Source organism: Medicago sativa, chromosome 4 (genome assembly GCF_051527215.1).
Source record: "Medicago sativa cultivar Bolivia chromosome 4, Bolivia_mono, whole genome shotgun sequence".
NCBI classification, from domain to species: Eukaryota; Viridiplantae; Streptophyta; class Magnoliopsida; order Fabales; family Fabaceae; genus Medicago; species Medicago sativa.
The window spans coordinates 56,166,369-56,190,462 of NC_140752.1; the positions used below are offsets into that span (position 1 = coordinate 56,166,369).

At 33.1% G+C, this 24,094-nt stretch overlaps 2 protein-coding genes and 1 long non-coding RNA gene across 10 annotated transcripts; all 3 read left to right on the forward strand.

The window, feature by feature from the left end:
• Positions 1 to 4,375: 4,375 nt before the first annotated feature.
• On the forward strand, positions 4,376 to 9,299 carry LOC146930031 (Late embryogenesis abundant (LEA) hydroxyproline-rich glycoprotein family). Of its 4 annotated transcripts, none has more exons than XM_085701696.1 (2): positions 4,376 to 5,261; positions 8,462 to 8,728. In XM_085701696.1, the coding sequence occupies exons 1-2, from the start codon at positions 4,706 to 4,708 to the stop codon at positions 8,509 to 8,511; spliced, it is 606 nt and encodes a 201-aa protein (XP_085557822.1). In that variant the 5' UTR covers positions 4,376 to 4,705; the 3' UTR covers positions 8,512 to 8,728. The 4 variants fall into 4 exon arrangements, with proteins under 4 accessions (XP_085557822.1, XP_085557821.1, XP_085557820.1 ...); XM_085701695.1 differs by lacking the exon at positions 8,462 to 8,728 and adding an exon at positions 5,778 to 6,399; XM_085701694.1 differs by lacking the exon at positions 8,462 to 8,728 and adding an exon at positions 6,168 to 6,399.
• Positions 9,300 to 9,808: 509 nt separating this feature from the next.
• Positions 9,809 to 14,674, forward strand: LOC146930032 (rho GTPase-activating protein 1-like). The gene is made up of 5 exons (XM_085701693.1): positions 9,809 to 11,696; positions 12,545 to 12,665; positions 12,996 to 13,115; positions 13,330 to 13,560; positions 13,983 to 14,674. Exons 1-5 carry the CDS (start codon positions 11,293 to 11,295, stop codon positions 14,202 to 14,204), a joined length of 1,098 nt encoding a protein of 365 aa, XP_085557819.1. The 5' UTR covers positions 9,809 to 11,292; the 3' UTR covers positions 14,205 to 14,674.
• Positions 14,675 to 15,169: 495 nt separating this feature from the next.
• LOC146930033 (uncharacterized) lies at positions 15,170 to 21,483 on the forward strand. 5 transcript variants are annotated; one of them, XR_015006263.1, is made up of 8 exons: positions 15,170 to 15,644; positions 16,964 to 17,241; positions 17,357 to 17,513; positions 17,973 to 18,181; positions 18,568 to 18,826; positions 19,216 to 19,308; positions 19,593 to 19,715; positions 20,736 to 21,483. It is a non-coding gene; the product is annotated as an uncharacterized LOC146930033 (long non-coding RNA). The 5 variants fall into 5 exon arrangements; XR_015006261.1 differs by having other exon boundaries at positions 18,568 to 18,620; XR_015006259.1 differs by having other exon boundaries at positions 18,568 to 19,308.
• Positions 21,484 to 24,094: the final 2,611 nt, after the last annotated feature.

Genomic DNA, 24,094 nt, shown 5'->3' on the forward strand with positions numbered 1-24,094 from the left:
TAAAATTTTGGGTAAATGAGTTGTGGAAAATCCTCAACAACTACTATTAAAGATGTTATGCTTGTTGAAGGGCTTAAACACAATCGTCTAAGCATTAGCCAATATTATTACAATGAGTTTACTGTTACTTTTGATGTCCAAAGTTGCATTATTGAGAATACCAACAAGGAATTTGTGTTTAAGCAATAATCCAAAGAGAGTAATTTAGAAAATAAAACACAATTTATTACTGACTTGCAAAGAGGAGTTACAAGCGACAATTGAGAGCAATGTTCATCAAAGAGACAAGAATCTCTTTGCTATAACAAATAGTTATTTTACAAACTTATAACATTACATAACTGAACCATAAAACACACTTAAAAGAAAATAAAATAACAACTTCCTAACTGCTAGCATATCCGACACTAATTTCCACTTCAGAAAAATAACATAATAACTTTCTAGTTGTTAGCATAACTGACACTAACTTTTGCTGACACTTCTTCTTCATGGGTGTGTGGTGTCCTATCAATATCTTTCATCTTGGATCTCCATCGCGAAGAGATTTTCTCTTATCCCATCCCTGACATCTCTATGGGTCTATGGGGATATCCACATAAAAATACATGTTCTATATTAACTCTATGATGAATTTCAATTTACTTATGTTTTCTTAGGAATGTGAGTAATTTGGTGTCTTATTTTATTTTAAATTATGTTGGTTTTTTAAGTAAAATATTCATAAAAAAAGTAAAATATTCATAAGAATAGTTGGTGGTTGCCTTGAGCATGGTCGAGATTGGCGACCGCCCAAGGCCCAAGGGTGTGATTTTTTTTTTAATTTATTTTTAATAATACATACATATATTATAAATATTTAGATATGAACTAATTATTTTTTATATTATATGCCAAATAATTTGAGGGTAACATATTTTTGTGCTTGTTTGTTCAAAAAAGTTTCTTTTACCTTACACATTTGTGGAAAAACAAGAAAAAAAAATATACATAAGAATAAATAAAAAAAAATATGAGAACAAATAAATAATCAACTTTTACCTCAAAAAACAAAAATAAATAATCAACTTTGTTAAAGTTCTCCGTCTAATTCCGAATTGGTAAATGATTTAATTTATAATTTTTTCATAAAATAATACAATGTTACTAAATCTTATGTGCTTATTTTAAAAAAAAAATAATTCAGTTATTTTTTTTTGAAGAATCAAAAATGAATTATATTACCAAGAACCACGTAATTGTTGAAGCACAAGGCGTGCCATAAAATAATTCAGTTATTAAACAGAAAGTAGAAAAATAATACATAAATGTAATAAGGGTAAAGATTGAGAATCTATTTGTATTTCTTACATATATAATATTTAATCTCATAAGACATGCATGACTCGAAAGTCTTTTCTAATACATGAAGAATGAAGAAAACATATAATCTTTGAAAGATATATTGGTGGTTCATGTACGTGGTTGATGTTGTTGTTTGTGATTGAAATCCATGACTAAACAAATTATATTTAATACATGAAGAATGTAGTTTGTGCTTGAAATACATTACTCCAAAATCATATTTAGTTCATGAACTTGAGCGAAGATCAATTGCATGTGATTTATATAATATTCAAAATTATTATTTTTTAAATTTAAAGTTAAGGGTCAGTTGTTCAAATTAACCTTGTAATATACGCGAAGTTTGAAAAATGACCATGTAAAAAAAAAAAAAAACACATATTCTATCCTTGCAATTTGAGATTATTCCTATTTTCGCCCATATATTTTTTTTTGTAGACATGAAAATACATAGAAGGGACTTGCAAAGTTTCATAGCATTATGAGGAAGCCTGGATTTATTTTTATTTTTTAATCTAAACATGCAAGATTGCAATTTTATTCCAAGTAAGCATATACTTATGGGGTGCCGTCTACGGTGCAAGATCAGAATGGGTCATGCACCGGTGTAACATGATTAATATGTTAAAAAAGCGGATTAATTTAAAAAATAATAGTGGATAGGTAATTAACATTAATACGGTTAACATGTATAAGTTGTGAATAGCTTATACTCCCTCTGTTTCTTTTTAGGTGCCTTTTTAGGGTGAATTTTCCGTTCCTATTTAACTGTCTTTTTGGTATTTTAAGGGTACGATTTATCAATTATACCCTTTGTCAATTTTCCTATCTTTTTCAATAAAACTAATACAATATTGGTGTCTTATACTCTCATTGTACTTTAATAAGAATACAATATTGGTGGCTATGATTGAATCACATTTAAACTCTAATATATCATTAGATAATTTATTCAAAAAATATATATATCATTAGATAATATTTCCGTTTGTCTTAAACTTATGGATCCACTAAATAAATTATCATATTAAATTTGTATTGAAATTATCGACCCGGTATTAGATGTAACAATGATGACATTCTTCTTTTTTTTTTTTGAGCAAACAATGATGATATTCTATTTACTATAAAAATTGTTATTTACTATTTATTCATGCACCATGTATTTTGAAGTTATTTTTTTTTACGTTGCATAGACACTTATACTCTTAAACATATATCATGGGTAAAATTGTAAATGTCACAAAATAGTCTAATCTCAATTTAACTAGCGTTTTTTTTTTTTTTTATTATCAAATAAGCTCTTAAAATTATTGTATACGGAGAATTTTCAAAGACAGGTGTCCACTGCTAATCTATCATACATACTATCAAGAAACTTTTCTATAATTTATTCCAAAATCAATTGCATTTATTAAATTAATATACACCTATAGGCCAAACAACATATTAATCTACTAATACATGTTAAAAAGAAACAGAGGCTTTCAATTTCAATTAATATTGTGTTTCTATCTCAAATAATCTACTAATTTCTAACATTCTGTTTGAGCCTTTCAATTGAAAAAGAGGCCAAACAGAGGCCAAACAACATTCTTTTTAACATGTTCCTTTCAATTGCACATTAGGCTCAAACAACATTCTGGTCCGAATACAATAGGCCAAACATAAGCTCAAACACAAAAAGCAATCTCAAATCCCGTTCATCTCACTTTTTTGGGTAAAGGTAAGGTATAAAATTTTAATCATTGCAAGAATTATGCTCTTTACCCAAACGGTTCTGCTCATTCCCAAAGTAAAAGTCCAAAATGCCCCTAGGCAACTTAAGTTGCGCCAGTGTATTATGAGCAATAAAACAGAAATACACTAGCGCATGTTAAGTTGAGCTGCGCAACTTAAGTTGCGCTAGTGTATTCTGAGCTCAAGTTAAGTTGCGCTAGTGTATTCTGAGCTCAAGTTAAGTTGCGCTAGTGTATTCTAAACAAAAATACACTAGCACATGTTAAGTTGCGATAGTGTATTCTGAGCTCATGTTAAGTTGCGCTAGTGTATCACCACAACTTAACATAAACTCATAATACACTAGCACAACTTAAGTTGCGTAGGGGCATTTTGGACTTTTACTTCGGGAATGAGCAGAACCGTTTGGGTAAAGAGCAGAATTCTCATTGCAATACCTCTAGAGGTATTACAAATATCATTTTAAGACGGTATCTTCCACTTCACATTTAGACAGATTGCTACTACCTCCGTCCCTAATTATAGGGCCCTTTTGAAAAAATAACGGGAATTAAGATAGTGAATATTTGTATTAAATATGTTTGTAATTACTATTGTTTTTACAATTTTATCCTTTAAGAGAGAGGGTTGGTTTATGTTTTCAACATGTTATTTATGACTGATTGAAGAAAAAGATGTATAATAAATAGGGGCATGTGTGTAAAGAAATAATTAATGTAGTTGAAAATAGCAAAGGGGTCTTATAAAAAGGGACAAAAAAAATTCTCAAAAGGGTCTTATAATTAGGGACGGAGGTAGTATTAGATATGTCATATTCCTTATCGCACCTCATATCATTAAGAGTAGTGTTATATTGACATCTAAAAGCCTACAACCATTCCCACACCGTATGTCTCCCACATTGAGCAATCCAGGCTTGCACGGATCCCAAGAAAATTAAAATGATTAAAAAAATCAATTTGCACACTTTACCATATAAAAATACGGTGTGGACAACTATTTGGGTTGTTAATCTATCATTTCCCTATCATTAATTATATCTATTTCTAAGGTTGTGATTTGTCAATAAAGTAAAATTTTTTTTTTTATCAAGCTAAGTAGTCTGATGGCTTCCCTAAAAAAAAGTAATCTAATGGCTGGATGCAATATCCCTAAAATTGAGATAAGCTCTACTTAACGGTTGATGAAAAATTAATCTTTTCATAAAAGAAATTAAATAAATGGAATTAAAAGAAGGAAGAAAGTCCAAAAGTTTCCACTATATCAACTGAACATTGACCACGAACTGCACGTGTTATTCTTGAAAAACACCTCAAACGCATTATCCTTAATTTCATCCTTTCTCCGTCCATTCTTTTCTTCCTCCTTTTCCAATACAATCATTCCCTTTGCCTCTCATAGTCGGTGCAATGACAACAATAATAACCATATAACAACAACAACACTATCACACATAATTCATATCCACATCCATCACAATCTCATACTCAATTCTACACCAAACACCAAACTCACGGCTTCCTAGCACTTCAGATACATCTCACCTCCTCAGAACCGGAGGGTTAACACAAAAAAAAAAAAAAAACATCAGAGCAATATCAACAACAAAACTAATCTTTTCATGGAAGAGAAAAAGAGATCACAATGGAGCTGGACATCAGCAATAATAGGAGCAACAACAGCACTAGCAGCAACATCAATTCTCTCAGCAAAACCAAAAGACCCAACATTCCACCTCATCTCCATCAACTTCACTTCCTTAAAACCAAGCCTCCCCGTTGTAGACGCAGAAGTTCTTCTAACCGTTCATGTCACCAATCCAAACATAGCCCCAATCAACTACTCTTCAACAACCATGTCAATTTTCTACGAAGGTTCTCTCCTCGGTTCAGCTCCTGTCCAAGCCGGGTCTCAGCCACCGAGGTCATGTCAGTTACTGAGACTTCCGGCCCGGCTTAAAGCTCTTCGGCTCGCGAAACACGCGAGCCGAGTAATGTCTGACGTGGCGAAACGTGAGATGGTTCTTGATGCGGCGGTTGATATTGCTGGCACCGCTAGAGTTTTGTGGTGGGACCATAAGTTTAAAGTGAGAGTTAATAGTCATATTACTGTTGATCCTGTTTTTCTTGATGTTATTGATCAGGAGAATACTGCACAACTTGAACTCTTTGGCTCAGGTCGGTGAATAGATTGCGTGACATTTCATTATTTAACAAATTAAGCTTTGGAAAAAGCGGTGTGATTTGTTAGGTTTGGGAAATTGGAATTGCACCTAACATCACGTTTTGATTTTGTTTTATTTTCAGCATAGAATAATTGAAAGTTACCTTGTTTTTAATGTTTTGTGCTTCTCAAGTTTGAATTGTAGGTTGAGTCAAAAATAATTTGAGTAGTAGCTGAGAATACAAGAATTGTGATTAATACAAGTAATTAATAGTTATGAGCTAATGAGCTTACTTCTCTATTCCATAATTTGTTTGATTATTTCGCATAAATTGAAGAAGAATTATAATGTCAAGTTGATGATGATGAAATATTATTGTTTCTATCACAAAAAAGAATGAAATATTATTATGTTAATGTAATTAGTTGTTACTAATGGGATGTTCTTAGTCAAGGATATGTGCAATGTATACTAGATAGAGTCGACGGTCATGATGATGAATATTTTTTACATGTGTATTTATACATAGGATGTATATTGGAGGTTGTACCGCGATTGAATCGAAGAAGATTGATGCGGCCTTGACATTTGTAGGATGATCTTATCTAAATGTAGCGTACCTTTGAGGCGTTTCGGCTGGATATTGAGTGACCTTGAGGAAACTCTTCGATTCATGCGATAACAGATGACTTCTCTACCCGTATTAATCACGACTTAGTTGGATCACATTGTTGAAGTAGATGATTAGTGTTGCATAGTTGCATTGTCATGCATGATTAAAAGTTATGTTGATAAGTATTTGTGTGTTGAAGATTGTGCATTCGAATTATCGTACTCTGCTCATTTTATGGCTATGAGTATGATAACTCACATTCATTTGTTTCTCATGTGGCTGCTCGCATATTGTTTATGCGAGTAGATGATGAGTTGGCAGGTGAAGATGAAGTTGAAGCGGAAGCTGAGGAGCAACCAGAATGATGCGTTCGCAATATATATATTTTGTTATCTTGTTATGTTGCTGTTTGATTGACTTCAGTAATTTAATTTGAGATGTTTTAGGATCAACTTCGACATTTTGTGACATTGAAGTTTAGATTCTAACTTGTTAATTGTTATTTATTTATTATATACTTGATTAAGTGGCTTCTTTATTTTTAAAGTTTGAAAATGAACCAAATTTGACTGTGTTTTTCATTTTACTGTTGTAAATGCTTTCGGGGTAGATGGTGTGATAACAACAGTTCATAGTATGTAGTAGTAAGGAAGAAATAATTGAGAAGGTGTTGTTAGACGGGCACTCAACGACGTTACGAGTTTTGAGGTCGAGTTAAGATACTAGCTTGGTAATCGATCTAATCTGATATTTTTCATTAGAAAATATCTTTATGTTTATAATCATTGCTGTGATTTACGGGTAGCAGCATAGGATTGTTAAAAATGTTTCATGGTAGAATATTAGCGACCACTGCAGATGATGTGTGGTGCTCAAGGCAACATAAAACAAGCCAAAATTAGTAAATTACATACACACGCAATCAAATTATCACACACCAACACTCACCCGTCTAAGAAAATGACAGTCTACCTACATTAAAAATTTGGTCTGATACACTGTATATCAGAAAATACAGCTTAACATAAACTGAAAAACAGCAAAAATCAGTATGGAAGCAGGCAATAGGCAGAAAACATTATACAGCAAGCAACCAGTATGCAATCAGCTCAATGTTTGATCTTACTCAACTTGTTACTAATCTAGACTTGTCATTCAACAACTTCACTGCTTCTTTTCCATCTTTTAATAGGTCAAAGCCCCTCAATGAGACTTCAATCTCTTCTGAGTTTGTAATGTCTTTGGTTGTATTCATGCAGTTTGAGAGAATTCCCCGAATTTTTGAAATAAAAATCCTCATTGCAATTCCTAGACAGAGTAACAATCAAACCAGATCCAGGATCAATACCAATCTGGATTTGGAGTTTTTATTATATGGTCATCCTAAATGTTTCATACAATTTTCTAAAAAACTTTGAAGGGGCCTCTTCTGAATCTTAGTTCGAATTTTCTTTTCATTTCAACAAACTACAAGAGCATATTCCAACTTCTTTTAAAAATACTATCTATTTGGACTACTTAAGCAATAGATTCCACCTCTACTAACTTAACAGAAATTGATGGTCACATCACTTTTTTTATATTTTCTATCTCTTTCAAACAAGGATTTTAATGTAAGAATCCATGAATCCTTTTGCAACAGTTCAGGTCTTCGAGCGCTTGATCTTTCTCACAATAGCTTCAATGGCTCCATATTTGTTTGACAAAGATGAGTAGATCTCAGTGAAGCCATTTAAGCTATTGTGAGAAAGATGCATTCTCATTGGCCATTGTGGCTTCAACGTCACGTTTTGATTTTGTTTTATTTTCAGCTCTGAATTGAGAATTAAACAAAAAATTATTGAAAGTTTCCTTGTTTATGATGTTTTGTGCTTCTCAAGTTTGAATTGTAGGTTGAGTAAAAAATAATTTGAGTAGTAGTTGAGAATACAAAATTGTGATTATACAAGTAATTAATGGTTAATTAATAGTTATGAGCTAATGAGCTTACTTCTCTATTCCATAATTTGTTTGATTATTTTGCATAAATTGAAAAAGAATTATAATGTTAAGTTGATGATGATGAAATATTACTGTTTCTGTCACAAAAAAGAATGACATATTATTATGTTGATGTAATTACATTGTTACTAATGGGATATAAGAAGTCAGGGTTATGTGCAATGTATACTAGATAGAGTGGACAGTTATGATGATGAATATTTTTTGCATGTGTATTTCTAAGTAGGATATACATTGGAGGTTGTACTGTGATTGAATCGAAGAAGATTAACGTGGTCTTGGAGCGACATTTGTAGCATACCTTTGAGGTGTTTCGGCTTGATACCGAGTCACCTTGATCAAACTCTTTAATTCATGGGATAACAGATGGCTTCTCTACCCATATTAACCACGAATTAGGTGGATCACATTGTTGACGTAGATGATTAGTGTTGCATAGTTGCATTGTCATGCGTAATTAAATGTTATGTTGATCCGTATTTGTTGTGTTGAAGATTGTGCATTTGAATTTTCATATTTCACTCATTTTATCTCTGAGTATAATAACTCATCTTCATTTGTTTCTCATGTGGCTGCTTGCACATCGTTTATGCGAGCAGATGATGAGTTGGAAGGTGAAGATGAAACTGAAGCAGAAGCTGAAGAGTGAAGAACATATTGCGTTAGCATTTTATATTTTGTTATTTGTATGTTATGTCGCTGTGATTGATTGATTGACTTCAATTTAAATCTGATATATTTTAGGATCGACTATGAGATTATGTGACATTTTAAGTCTAGATTCTAACTCGTTGATTGTTATTTATTTTTGTAATTGATTAAATGACTTCTTTATTTCAAAAGTTTGTAAATGAACCAAATTTGACTGTGTTTTTCTGTTTGTAATGCTTTTGGGTTGAATGGTGTTACAACATCCCCTAGTATAGAGCTGTAAGGGAAGTTTTGTCGACGACTTTACAAGCATTGAGGTTGAGTTAAGATACTTGATTGGAGATTGATCTTATCTGATATTTTTTTATTAGATAATATGTTTACATGTATGATCATCACTATGATTTATGAGTAGCAGCAGAAGATTGAAAGCTAATTATGAGTAATCATGAGATTATTTGTTAAAAATGTTTCGTGTTAGAATATTAGAGACCTCTGCTGGCGATGTGATGTGCTGAAGGTAGTGTTTGTTTACTGAATAATGAGTAATCTAACCATTTTTCTTTGACAATTTCAACCTTTTATGTCAGGGAAGTCCTTAGCCTCCATTAGTTGTTTTGCCATCGATCACTATTGTTCTATGTTCAAAACTGCATGGGTAGAAACTATCAGAATAGTTCTCCTCATGTGATACACGACCTCACCTCGAGTAGTAGGAGGATGGGCTGAGCAAACAGACTAAAATCTGAGTATGAAATAGAAGCATTACAATTCATATAAAGAGAGACTGGCCAAGCTCCCTGACTTCATCAGCAGAAGAACTCCCTACGGTTAAAGAAGCCCAACTCGACCTCCTTTCTGAAGAGAGGCAGACTGAATCCTATTTCGGCTATAACCTTCTGCATTACTATGTTCTCATACGTAGGAATACCTCCATTAGCCGGCTTCTGTAGCAAATTCTATTTGTTCTTCGCTGCTTTGTGTTGTGGGGCTTACTTCCTAGCCCCACGAGTAATAGTTTCAACATTAACTTTCAAACTTCCTAGCCCCACGGTTCGATTATTCATATCGGCTGCCTTGCTTGAGGAATAGTGTCACGAAAATGAAGACGAATTGGAATAATGTCCGATCTTGTTTCTGGGTAAATCCCCATGAAAAAGGGGCAACTTTCATGTAGTTTGATATGAGGCTTAAGCCCTTTTAAGCCTGATTCAAGATATAGTGAATACTTTATGACAGTTCACAACCCCTAAATATGTGGCTGACTTACAAGACTAAATGCTTAAGTTTTGTTGAAACAAGATGTACACATAAAGAAGCTTTATGATGGTCCTTCCTTTGGACTTGCCTATCAACAAATGTGATAAAATTCCTATAGAGCTTGCAAGGTTATCATTTCTGTCAGTTATGCTTAAGTTCTGTCTTATGTTATAGCATATTGTAGAACCTGAACTTGGATATTCTTGTATAGTTTTAAGGATAACATGACCAATAAGCTTAATAATAAGGATATTTTCAGAATACTAATTAAATCCAATCAAAACTACCTGGAACTAAGAAATTATTCAAATCTTAAAACCATGCAGCATGATTGGGATTTAATTGGAATACTTGATTCCATTATTTAATTGGAATACACAGTCTTTTTGTTCAATGAAAAGGAATTAACCTTCTTCCTTAATACAGAAAGTACACCGTAGATTTAGATTTTTATTCACAAGGCTATTCATTCATATGATTCAACTTGGTTAATGTACTTACTTCTCTTTACCAAAAAGTCATCCTAAAAGTTAAGCTATTTGAACAACTAACACAAAACAAAAAACCAACTCTCCAAACTAACTGATACAAAAAATATTCATCCTCAAGCTGGAAAATGAATATTTAACGATCCCATCTTGGAGTCAAATTTATAAAATAAAAGAGATGGTTCAAGAGACTTTGAAAAAGAAAATTAATATTAAACGTTAGGCTTTACTTTGTCAAAACTGCAATTTTGGTTTCTTATTTCTAATTGCGTTGAGAAATTTTGACCAATATACGATTTTGACATCTAATTTGATGAGGTTAGAATATAGTAGATGACATGACATTAAAAGAACAACCTAATTGCTAAGAGTCTTAAAAAAATAAGGTGTCAAATTGGGTTGTGATCAAGCATGTATAATCGAAAGAAGATCGATTAAAATAATACAAGTAGATATAGTGAATAATTTATTGTCACATCTTCAAACTGGATAGTCAAAAAATTTAAACGAGGGACCAAAATTGGGGACAAAAACTTCATTTAAGTCTAAATTTGTTTAGGATTGTGATAAATCAATATTTTTGTTAACCCTCCAATTTTTTCAAAAAAAAAAAAAAGTCTTGGTAATCCGAAATTCGACTGGAATGTAAGTAAAAATTAAACCAAAAAACGTTTCAACTTAAAATCAAACTCAATTCTTCTAAACAATTCATCTTCAATGAAATTCACTAACACTTGAACCAAATTACTTGGATCATTTCTCTCAACCAATCGTAACATTCAATTAAAATACAGTTTCTTACATTCAACATCAACCTCCAATTCTGCTCACCAAAAAAATCAATATTGACCATTTCCCTCCAACTCCACTTTCCCCGCAAAAACAATAATAAAAATTGACCATTTCCTCAACAAAATCATCACTTTTTTTTTTCTTCTTCTTATTTTCTTAAACCATCAATAAACATTTCTTTATATTCCAAGAACAAGAAAACCCCTTCTTCTTCTTCTTCTTCTTCTTCTTCTTCAGCCATGGCTCAAGTGCTACACTCTTCTTCTGATCCCATTCACATTCACACTACCGACCAAGAACAACAACAACAACCGTCACATTCACCACCCTCTTCTTCATCTTCTTCTTTTTCTTCTTTATCAGTAGCAGTGAACAATAGTTTTTCTACTGTCACAGACAGTGAGGCAGAGGAGATCATTGTAACAAAGAGGGAAAAAACAGAGCAAGAGCTATCCCTTTTGGCCATTCTTGTGACCCTTTTCAGGAAATCCATAGTTTCTTGCTCCACTGGTCCTGCCATGGAAATTGGTCATCCTACTAACGTGCGCCATCTTGCACATGTCACATTTGATAGGTTTAATGGCTTCTTGGGTTTGCCTCTTGAGTTTGTACCTCAAGTCCCCACTACACCTCCCAGTGCTAGGTAGGTTCGTTGCTACATTCTTCTTATCATGTTCTTGTCTATTACTTGTTGCCAAATCTACTGTTAAGCACTGACACATGCATTGACACCAGACACGACACTGACACCGGTAATTATTTGAGAAAATGACATGTGTTGATGTCTTATCGGTGTCGTGTCGTTGTCGGACACCGAACACATCCTCCACTATAGAGCAAATTTATCTTTTTTTTAATTTTCAATCATTCGTATTTTGTGTCATAAGTCATAGGTAGTAACTCTTTTTGAATCAAGTTGTTGAGCTCAAATGGTTAACGAGTTTCAGTGAAAGTAGAATTGATTAGAGTAACCGAGTTTGAATTTTGGTTGGAAACCTCCATACTGAACTTCGGATTTACATAAACCATTTCCTCTTGAAACTGGAGAGTTAAGACAAAAACAAAAAAGTAACTTTCTATGGATAAAGCTTGTAAATTTTCTTCTATAGTGATTACTGTTTTAGTTATTTTATTTTGTTCATAGAGATTCACATTGGTACTTAAGGATTTGACTGTTTGTGTGCGCGCGTGTGTGGTCTTATCTATGGATACCAATTATTGGATTAATTGTTGGGTTGGAAAGTTCATGGAGTTTCTAATAATTTGTAGTTATTTTAATCTCCATGGTTCCATAATTTTTGCAAGATAAACATTTGGCCCTCATTAGGCTATTTTCATGATGGATTGCTTGCTGATTTTCTCTTTTTAGAGTTTGGAAATTGAAATTCCAAAGCTCTGAGAGCTTTGTACAATATTTGTTGTTACTAATGTCAACTAATGGAATGTCTGATTTTCGGTGAATTCTTTTGTTTTTGTTTTTCACATGTGTAGTGCAACTGTTTTTGGAGTTTCAACGGAATCCATGAAATTATCATATGACACAAGAGGGAATATTGTACCAACAATTTTACTACTAATGCAAGAACACTTGTATGCTCAAGGAGGATTACAGGTTCATTCCCTACAATCTTTATTAACTTCTCTTTTACTTGTCACAAGCAACTAGCTATGAAGACATAGACACCGACACAACACTCACATTGACATGTAGACACCAATAATAGTTTAAGAAAATGGAAGTGATTGAATGTCTACATGTGTCGGTGATGTGTCGAACACAAGACACGCCTTTAATATGAAGTGTCAGAGCTACATAGCCAACAAAAACCTGCATCATAATTCACCACTCTATATGCAATTGGTCAAAAATTCATTTTACAAATGACTATTTATATGTTTCGGCTTGGTTAAATATTTTACAGTTGACTTAAACAATATGCAGGCAGAGGGAATTTTCAGAATTAATGCAGACAATAGACAAGAGGAATATCTTAGGGATCAATTAAATAAAGGAGTGGTCCCAGAAGACATTGATGTACATTGTTTGGCAGGATTGATTAAGGTATTACAATATTACAATGAAGAAGATATGATACATGGTAACATCATGTTGTGAAATACTACTTGTGCTATTGCATTATCATTTTATTCGTGTTTGTCTATGCACTTTTCTATTGCGTATCTATTTTATCACATCTATTGTGTAATATTAGTTTTAATATCTGTACTTGATGCAAATTTTGATAATTTAATTTGGTTTTCGTTTATTCTTGAAGGCTTGGTTTAGGGAGCTACCAAGAGGTGTTCTGGATTCTTTATCTCCAGAGCAGGTAATGACATGTCAAACAGAAGAGGATTGTGCCGAACTGACGAGTCAGTTACCTCATACTGAAGCTTCACTTTTGAACTGGACTATCAATCTGATGGCTGATGTTGTACAAGAAGAACATCTGAATAAGATGAATGCACGCAACATTGCCATGGTTTTTGCACCAAACATGACTCGGGTTAGTTTCAATAAGTTTTTTATTCTTTAGGAATTGCTAGGAGGAGGAATACACACACATTGTTATACTATACTAGTCTTGTACTCTTGTTGTATTTTGACCTTCACTAATTTATTATATTACATTTGGAAAACAAATTGAAATCTATTTCTTTTAGGAAGTATATAAAGCACTAGCAAAGACATTGACACGTTGACACTAGTAGCGATTTTGAGAAAATAGAAGTAATTAAATGTAAACTAATGTGTCAGTGTTCAACATGTCGGTGCTACATATTTTCTGCAATATTTCATTTGAAAATGGTCGTGTTTGTGACGCTGTTTTCAACACTATTGAAGTCTTTATTGTTGTTTTTTGTTCTTTCTTTCATTAGAGTAGTAAAGCTTCCAACTTCTCTATCTGATGAGTAAAGCTGATTGCAGATGGCAGACCCTTTGACTGCATTCATGTATGCAGTTCAAGTGATGAACTTTTTGAAGACACTTGTATCAAGGAGACTGAAGGAAAGGAATGATTCTGAGGTAGAATCATCACCTGAATTTTATATAGAGCCTTTTGATGAGAATGAGGAACATGGTCATTTTAACTCCTTCCAGCAAGATGTTGCAACAGAAAATGAAATGCTAAGCAATGAAGCAATTTGAGCTGCATCGATTCAAGATCAGAGTCGATAAGAAGCCTGGAAATGAAGAAAAAAAAACATCATTGTGCTTGAATGTAAATTGATTCTTTTCTGGCATTTATGGCATTATATGTTTGTTTGACTTGTCTTTAATTTGCAAGTTGCAAGGACAAGAGTTTGAGGTGGTTCAGTTTTATTGTCTCTTTCGTTTGTTTGACTTGTCTGATTTTAAGAATTGGAAGTATGATCAACACTAGCATTGTAAAGAAATAAATTCAGAGTATTGAAGGTGTTGTATATGTGTATAAGTAGCAATGTTATGAGGTTTATGCTGTAGAAAATAAATTCAGACTATTGAGTGTACTGATAACCAAATAGATTTTTGGTACTACTATAGCTAGATTGAGTTACCAAGGAATGTACTGTAATGAACCTAATAATATCTTTGAATATATCAAGAGAAAGGAAAACCACTAATTAAGAAACTTAGAAGAGAGAGCTTGGTAAGATATCTATATATATTATACTTATTTGTCAAGGGAAATAGGTACACTAGGAATGCAAGTAAAATATGGCTTAAATGCAATTTTGATCCCTCTATTTTCGAAATTGTTAATTTTTTATACCCCTTTTTCTAAAACATGTTTTTTGATCCCCTATTTAAAAAGTCAACAAATTTTTTGGCCCCCTTCCCCCTCAGAATGATGTGGCATGCTCATTAATGGCATGTAGCTTTGGTGGCTTTGCTTACATGACTTATCATTTAACACGTCATTTTCATGTCATTTTAATTATAAATTATATTACAATTATCAAAAAATTAAATAACAAATTATTATTGAAATTAAAAGAGAATTGGGGGAATAAAATTAGAAACCCTAATCCTTATTATCTAATCCTAAACTACAATGCACACAACTATTGCAAAACCCTAGCGGGAAAATTGAGCATTAACCACATTTAATGGCATATTTGAATTTCAAATTCACCTTACTGTAAGCTAGCGCGCTAAATCATGCTTCAAATTTCAAAATCATTCTATCTCATTGTAAATTGTAAATGCCAACAGTTTAATGTCATCTATTTTCAATACTGGGTATAGCAAGCATTCATTGGGAACCATGACTGACCTAACCCTCCTCTCTCTCTACCTACGGTTCGTCATCTACCCCCCTTTCTCTCCCAATTGCCATCGTTCACTCCCGCCGCTAGAACCATAGTGTAACTCCATCGTATCACCACCATCACCTGTGGCAGCACCAGCTTTGGCCATTTCCTCACCCTTCCATTTCATTCAACACCAAATTCCAACCCTCTCTGCAATTGATTTCAAACCCCAACTCACCTTGCACCTCACCATCGTTGGAGACCCATGTTCATGGCTGCTTCTTCTCTCTTTCTCCACTAAAGCCTCCCTCATGAGTCACGATCTCCGATCTCTTTCTTCGATCTACCAAACTCGGTTAGCTCTCTCTCTCTCTCTCTCACTCTCACTGTTATGTCTGTTTGATTTTTGATTTATGCTCTGTCTTCACTCTTATGCAATTAATCTTTGTTATTCAAGAACACTGATATGAACATTGAAACCCCAATTGGTCCCTTTCGGTTTAACCTACTTTTGTCTAACTATAATTGATTGGAATTGTATATATTGTGCATCTCTCATTTCTTGAAGATAATTTAGTTCATTTCACTCTTTTTTTTCTCTTCTTTTCATTGGCCCCCTCCTTTTTACTTCTGGCCACTTTTTGCCTTTGGACTGTTTTTTAACTTCAGGTAGTTTTCTTTTTAATTTTTTGTATCGTCTGGTTTCTGGAATGTGTTTATCCAACAATGTTGTTTTATAAAGTTTGTTCCTTTAATTTTATATAATACTTTAGGGTGCTGAAAAATGTGTCATTTGTTTAATAATATGAGGTCAGTTTTATGATCATTATTACTGGATATGGATAAGAAAACGATATTAAGTATATGTTTGGTTCTACATTTGGAGAAAGCAAAATTGATATTGATTTCGACAAGTAGAATCGATTTTGCATCTGGAATATATTCTAACTTTTTTTAACAATAGAATTGATTCTAACATGAAGCTATAATTTTGAGTTTTGCTTCTACAATTGATTTTTAGCCTCGAATTTGTTCAAGCCACTATTACATGAATATATTCAAACATACTCTTTACATTTAACTCTTTTTTGGCCGAAATCAATTTATTCAAAATTAATTTTAGACATTTAAGTATTGATTTGCTGAAATTTCTTCTGATGGAGCTTTTGCAAAAGGTGCATTTTTTTCTTCTGATGGAAGCTAACAGAAGTTCATGAATAAATTTAACTTTTCAATCCACAACTCAGCTTATCATGGATTTCATTTGATTTTTGTTTGATTCTTATACATACCTACACTATGCTGAAAATTTTCTGCATTTTATAACATAATCATGTAGAATATCTAAACTGCAAGTCTCTATTTAAGTGTCTAAATTCTAAATCAATGCAAAACACATTTCTTTGAAATTATTAAAAGGGAAAACATATATAACTATTAGACTTGACTGTCATGCCTTTTTCATAAATATTAAACACTTCATTTCTTCCATGCCTCGATATAGCATTTCGGCGACGATTCGATTTTCAAACGTTGAGGTGATGCTTAGATCTGCATTTTGGCGACGATTCGAATTCAATTGTTAATTTTTCTTTGGTTTTGACATTGGAAAGTTATCTGATATAAATGTTGATTTCATATTTTGATTGTTTGTTTTGGTGTTGTTTTCTGAAGTGAAAGAGTGTATCGATGAGGGGATGGGATTGCGCCGTATGTTGTTTGTACATTTTGAAACCAACCTGCCATTACTTTCACCCCCTTTGCCTCCACTTCAATCCACCTTCCTCTGAAGATCATTGCCACCCCAGGATGAGAGAAGACCAAATCTGTCAATATCCTGGCCCAAAATTTCAAAAAATTGCTATGGATGAAGGAGATTCATCAAGTCTGTTAACCCTATTTCAATCCTTGACCGCAACTCCAACCCGATACGTTTTCTCTTTGGTAAAATGGTATGAATCAATTTTTTATTATTTATTGCTTTTGAGTTTTTGAAAAAATTAATATATCATGAAAATTTGATTGAAATTTTAATTGTTGCGTTGTTTCATTATTCTTGATTCGCAGCTTGGATTGGAGGTAATTCCTCATGTTGCTCATTCTCTGACTAATTCCAGGATGTTGCTCATTCTTTCACTAATTCCTTCATATCTCCCTCAATTTTTGCAACATAACAATTGGAGCATATTAGTGTCAGTAAAGCTCTTACAACAGAGTTTGAGAGGTTTTTCTGTTTAATATGTTGTTATTTGATATGTTATGCCCTCCAACCTTTCATAATTTTAGGCTGAATCTACATAATCTCTGATTTATTGCACTTCTATCCTTTTTCCTTTATGTTTTATTTATTCTGTTGTTCCTGTATTTGTAAGGCTCCAACAATATTTCATGTGTTGTTAATTTAACAATAATTTATGCTGAAAAAGTTCTTATTTGATGTTTAAGTTTTTAGAGTCATAGAATAAAATAAGGTGAGGTTTTCGCGATGGTGATGACCTCTTTCACATCCTTTCTATGAATTGAATTTAATTTTGAGTCTCATCATTTTCCACCTCATTTTCTACTCCAATTAAATTCGTAGGTTGCATTTTTGTTTTCTTTATATGTTTTCACCAATGGTGGCTACTGTTTACGTTTTCTTCATTTTCCACTCGTAACATCTATTTTTTTCCAAATTTGTAAGGGCACAAGAGTTTCTATTGCACCGAATCATCGATGTCTGACGACGACATTGCTCTAAACTAGATTTGTGATGGTTCGTGTTGGAGACTCACGCTGGCATGAAGTGGATAAAGTTGATATTGCCATGCACTTTTGTTGTAGAAGATGCAGAAGGGAATGCAGCAATCAAGAAAGGCTTGGTGATTATGTTATAGGATGGAGAGGCCTAAGGTGAACAATGGTTGCTTAATTTGTTGCACTATAGCATTTTCCTCCTTTATCCTAAAATGACTAAAAATACATGTTTGTAACTTTCGCCAATTCAAGGCTCACTGCATTTTACAGTGCACTACATTTTTGCAATTTATTCTTTTTTGTTTCTAAAATAAACTTATTCAGGTTGCTTCAAGTTGAGCCCTAAAACCTATAGTCAATAAAGGTCCACTTGGCATAGATTACTCAAAATATAAAAGAAAATCTTCATCAGTCAGGATAATTGTTTTTGTTTTTAGTTATATCCATGCTTATTACTGGCAGGCAGTTGTTTACTAAATACTTATATGAGGCAGAACTTGAATCATCACTAAGTTCATATTTTGCTGGTGAAATTGTGGCAGATTTTAGTTTGGTGTGTGATGAAAAGGAGCTTAATTTGAAAGGAAGCGATGAGGTAAAATCAGAAAAAGCTCTTCCTCACATTCTTTCATCACTCTCAACTCTCTATTTTATTCATGGTTGAACATGGATTCAACCCTAAAGCAATCAGAAGTGACTTCCCTATAACAATTGGATCTCAACTTGCTCATCCTCCTAATCAACGACGTCGAAATTGATCACAGACATTGATGATCTCAAACTGTTCATCCTTTCTTCATCGTACATATTTTCTCTCACTCATTGGACTCTTCTCTCTTTAACCACCTCAATTAGACTCTTATCTCATTAACCACTTATTACTTTTGTTCTTTATTGTTAACTTTTCTTTCTCTATTTTTTTTTTCTCTTCCCATGCGTGCAAATTGCAAAGAGTGTACAACTCATTTTGTTCATAATTTTTATGTCTTTTATGTTTATTCTGTTATGTTGGTATTTTGATTGGGACAATGTCATGTTTGGAAAGCTAACATGCTTTATGATGTGTTTTGTTATGTTGGTATTTTGATTAGGACAACTCAACTTGACTGCTATAATCATAATATATATGTCTTTTTTTTCTTAATTTCATTAGTGATCTGATGTCTGATCTGCACTTTTTTTTATTGCAGTGTTTTAAATTACAGTGATACATATCCTAACATTAATATGCTTCCAATTCTCAGATGGATTGTTCAAAATCATATTCCAGTATGGGTTTTCGGGTAATTAATTTCAACAAAAGAGACCAATTGGCTATTTAATTTTACATTTTGATAGTAAGCTATGTTACAGAATGCTAATTATGTTAATATCAATAAGTTAGTTATAAATTAATTAGGTGATTTGTCCCTATAGATACTAAACTTTATTATTCATTTTACATCTTTTATCAAAACGACTTCTTACAAGTTTTACGCACTATCAGGCTTCCAAATCTCTATTGATCATTTCTCTTGAAATCCTCTGATTACTAAGAAGCTAATCATGTGTTAAATTATTATGACAGCGGAGACCAAGATTTTGTTGTGCCATTAGGAGCAAGATGCGATACATTTCGGAGCTAGAACACAAGGTTCAAACTCTGCAGACTGAAACCACTACACTTTCTGCACAACTTACTTTGTTGCAGGTGTGAACATTTATTTATGTTTGTGAAACCGTGTTTTAGTTTGGTAATTTGAGCTTAGTTTCTTTTTTTACGGAGTTTCATTTGCGAGAATTTAAGCCCCTGGTTTGGGTTGTTTGCTGACTATTTTCCTTGATTATGTGATTAAATGAGGTTAAACCTGAAAGGAGAATGGCAAGGTCCTGATACATTACTTTCCTTCTCTTCATTGACATTATACGTTCGTGAATGTGATTGTTACTTGATTATATTTCTATAAATCTTAGGTATTTAAAATTGAAATTATGTAGGTTATATAGAATCATCCGCAAAGTTAGTCTAACACAATGTTTTGTCAATTTTGTGTATGTTTTGTTGTTTTTTGGGCTGGCTATGTTTTCTGTTTAGGATTTTTCTGAAATACTTGAGTTTACTAACAATCAATGATTTCTTTCTGCTACTATCTAGGACTAGAAAGAACTTTTACTCATATATCCAATTATATCCAATTGTATTGAACAATAGCAAACCATGACACAAGGTCTGTAACATTATTTTGTCCATATGAAGTTGAGTTTTTATGTATCCAATTGATGCTTAGATCTGCTTCTATTATGATATCAGATCATTCACTATGAAAATCAGAACAATTCACTATCAGATTGATGCTTAGATCTGCTTCTTCCATAGGCTTTATAGTTCTAGGACAATTTATCAGATTAACATTAGACTTTCATAGATACAAAAGGAATTGACAAATTATTGTAGACTCTGAGACTTCCCTCCTTTCTTCCATAGGCTTTATAGTTCTAGGACATTTTTGTTATACTGCATGAGAAATTGACAAGAAGGATATGGAGTTTCTGAATTCGCTTCATTTTCTTATTATGAAAATATGCTGCTCTATTTTGAACTATATACAATGTAGCGTAAAATCATTTTATAATTGTTGATTTAAAGTGACTTCAAAATGTGACAGTGTTGATTTCAACCGTAATTATAATATGATATACTCACTAATAGATGATTTTACAAATTGTACAGGTTATGATCAATTGTAGAAACACTGCGATTACGAAGCTGCTTTTTACTGTGCTATTATTCAATCTAGAATCACCTCTATTTAGAACGACATTTTTACGGTGTGTCATTGTTCGATGTATAGTCACCGCTATTCAGAATCACAGCTATTTAGGACGAGATTTTTATTGTTTTGTTCTTCACTGTAAAATCACCATTTTTTAGAACCATATGTTAAATGTGTTGTTATTCTTCACTTGCAGATCAACATTAAGTTCCTCAATTTTCCGACTGTGTTATTATTAAGTGTAAAATCACCGCTATTTAGAAACATATTTTCACTGTGTTACCGTATAGTTCAAATCTGTTACCAAGATTATAATCATCAAGCTTATCATAAAGGTGTGAAGAATTCGTTTTACATAGGCACATTTAAAATGGTAATGTTCAAATGCATCAATTAGATCAAGAATGTTCAGGGAAAGCGTAAAAAAATGCACCAGCACAACTACTCATTTTATGGCACTCTCAAGCATAAAAAAATGCACCAGCACAACTATCATATTAAATGCACCTCAAGGAGTGGTCTGAAGATTCTAATCACCGATGAGAATGGTGTTAGAATGGATAGCACTTCGAATGTTGTATACAAGGAAATTTTCCGCAATGTACCAACATGAACTCCTTTTTTTATTGTATGTTTACTATTAACTTTGTATTTGCACCAAAAGCACATTATTTTCTATTTATTTGAATGTTCTATTTGCCGTCAATATGACCCGTGCGGCAGCACGGGTGGATCGTCTAGTTTGTTCTTATTCCCAAATTGAAAAAAATTAACGTAGGGAAAATAAGTGAGTGATTTCAGGTTTCCTTCAAGCCTCTTCGTTTTCACAAGCTCAACCATGTTATCCAAGCAAATATCTTTGTTTTGGAACATCTTTTCATTCCTTCACTTCCAAATGCTCCAAATGCATGCGAACCAAATCACACCGACTCTGTTATACAAAACTCTACCGCTGTCGGCCAGACCTTCAAATTGATCTAAATGTAGTAAGCTTTCTTTTTGAAATGCCGTGGAAACCCCTAACCACTTACAGACAACATAACAAATACCTGCAAAATTACTGGGCACTCGCAAAAAAGATGAGAAACTGATTCTTCTACACCGCAATATCCCACGCACTTAAGGGAACCATGACCAATGATGCCTCTCCTAAAGAGGTTATCTTTTGTAGGAATTCTATTCTGAAATAGTCTCCAAGCTAAGCATGCCACTTTTGACGGAATAGATTTATGCCAAGCCCTTGCCAATGATGGATTTGACGAGACAATTAATCCTGTCATCAGATTCTTATACACATCTTTTACTGAATAAATACTTGTCTCTCGAACGCCTACATCTACATTACACATCGTTCCACCAAATAGAACTACCTCCACCCCCTTTGTTGATCACCCCATCTCTTGTGTTATATCTATAGCAATGACCAGAGATGGGGCGGTAGCCCAGGGCACCATACTTTCAGGGGCACCATATATGTGTGTGTGTGTGTGTGTGTGTGTGTTAAAGAGAATTTTATATTATTTAAATTATGTAAAATATTTGCCAACAATTGGGGCACTAAAATTAGAATAATGATATGAAGTATGAAAAATATAAGAGTGTGATTTTTAGGTCTTATATATTAACACTCTAAACTCATATTATTTTACCCGAGTTTATCTAATTTTGAATCTCTAATCTCTCCATCTCAATTTTTTTTAACACAAGTCATTGACATTCGACAACATTCAAAATCATAAGTGTTGGTGTCGTATAGATATAATATAGTCTCTTAAGAGTAGGTACCAAATGATCCATTTATTTATTTAATAGTCATACAATTTTTTTTATATAAATATAATAGTAAAAAATCAAACGATTTCTTGGAGGAGGAAGAAGAAGAAGAAGAAGAAGAAGTCTCTTTATAGTGGTTTATGAATATAAACATTGAATTGTGATCAATGTGTGCTATTGTGTAAAACATGTTCTCTTTAGTTAATAAATTCTCAAGTGTCGAGTGTAGACTTTGGAGCAGGAATCCTAGTTTAGAGTCAGTTGGTTCACATTTCAAAGATCCATACTCGTGTTCTTTCACACTATCAAATGAAAATGTGCAATAATCTTTCCGGTTCATTTCTTTTATCCTTGTGTATTTTTTGTTAATTTTTTGTTTATAACGAACCGTCTCATGATTCGCTCAAGGCATCTAAATTTAAAGGACCGGCCCTGGCAAAGACCAAATCTCTCATTCTTAATTTTCCACTCCCATTTACCTAGGAGGGCATTGTTGAAAACCCTCAAATTTTTTTATACCTAAACCTCCCTCTTCTAAAGGCATACACACTTTATCCCATTTCGCCTAGTTGATTTTTCTTCCTCCTCGTTCCCTTCCCTAATGGCTTAAATGTTTTGATTCAAGTATTTTTAATGTGGTTCATACATTTACAGAAGCATTTCGTCCAGTCATTATATTATAAACAAAAAATTACTTATAAAAAACTCCTCTAATGGCTTATGTTCGTTCAATAATTGATCTATCTGACCTATAAAAAAACCATTTTTAATGTTCATTCAATAACTGATGTTTTGGTCTATATAGATCATATTCATTAGATATTAAATGAACCATAAAAACGGTTTTTTTGGCATGTAATAGTTAATAAAGGTTGTATCAACTTAAGCATTAATTGTTGAAAGTTGTGGGTGTATACATGACAACAAAATCCGCCCCCGCCAAACCCAGCCGCCCCTGTCCCGAATTTAACAGAGAAAAGCCGATTTAACTGGGTGCAGGTGTGGTTGAAATTTGGATTTTTAGTACCGGGGGGGGGGGGTGGGGGGGGGGGGTGGGGGATGCTTACACCCGCCCCGCACCTGCTTTTTGAAATCATGCAAATCTGCAAAGCAAGACCATCCGAAGATTTGTGAAGACATTGGGAATATCAAGAATGAAGATTCAAGAGCATCAAAAGACTTTACATAGGGAAGAATTATATTTCCAGGTCCCAAGACATCTTATATGAAAGCAAACACCAAAAGGATGGAAAAATGGAGAAAAAGGGGCCGGAACGCATTCACATGTGTAACACCCTCAAACACCACATACGATATTTAATAATAAAGTCAACAAATAATCACAAGGTTCAAGATGCTACTTCACCATTAATCCAAAACAATCAAAAACTATTATAATTCATAAACAGTTGCAGCGGAATCTCAACATAAAACAACATAAAGTCATGATTCTCAAAATCTCATATACATCCTCATAAGAACTCCATGGTTCTTTAAAACATAAAATCCAACAAGTAAAATAAATCCCCGACACTTATTCAGA

Excerpts from the sequence above, each read along its gene's own strand:
- LOC146930031 (XM_085701697.1), top strand. The coding sequence starts at position 4,706 with ATGGAAGAGAAAAAGAGATCACAATGGAGCTGGACATCAGCAATAATA. Across the intron at positions 5,262-9,103 it reads ACTTGAACTCTTTGGCTCAG|GGAAGTCCTTAGCCTCCATT; the intron begins GTCGGTGAATAG and ends CTTTTATGTCAG.
- LOC146930032 (XM_085701693.1), top strand. The coding sequence starts at position 11,293 with ATGGCTCAAGTGCTACACTCTTCTTCTGATCCCATTCACATTCACACT. Across the intron at positions 11,697-12,544 it reads ACTACACCTCCCAGTGCTAG|TGCAACTGTTTTTGGAGTTT; the intron begins GTAGGTTCGTTG and ends TCACATGTGTAG. Across the intron at positions 13,116-13,329 it reads GTTTGGCAGGATTGATTAAG|GCTTGGTTTAGGGAGCTACC; the intron begins GTATTACAATAT and ends TTATTCTTGAAG.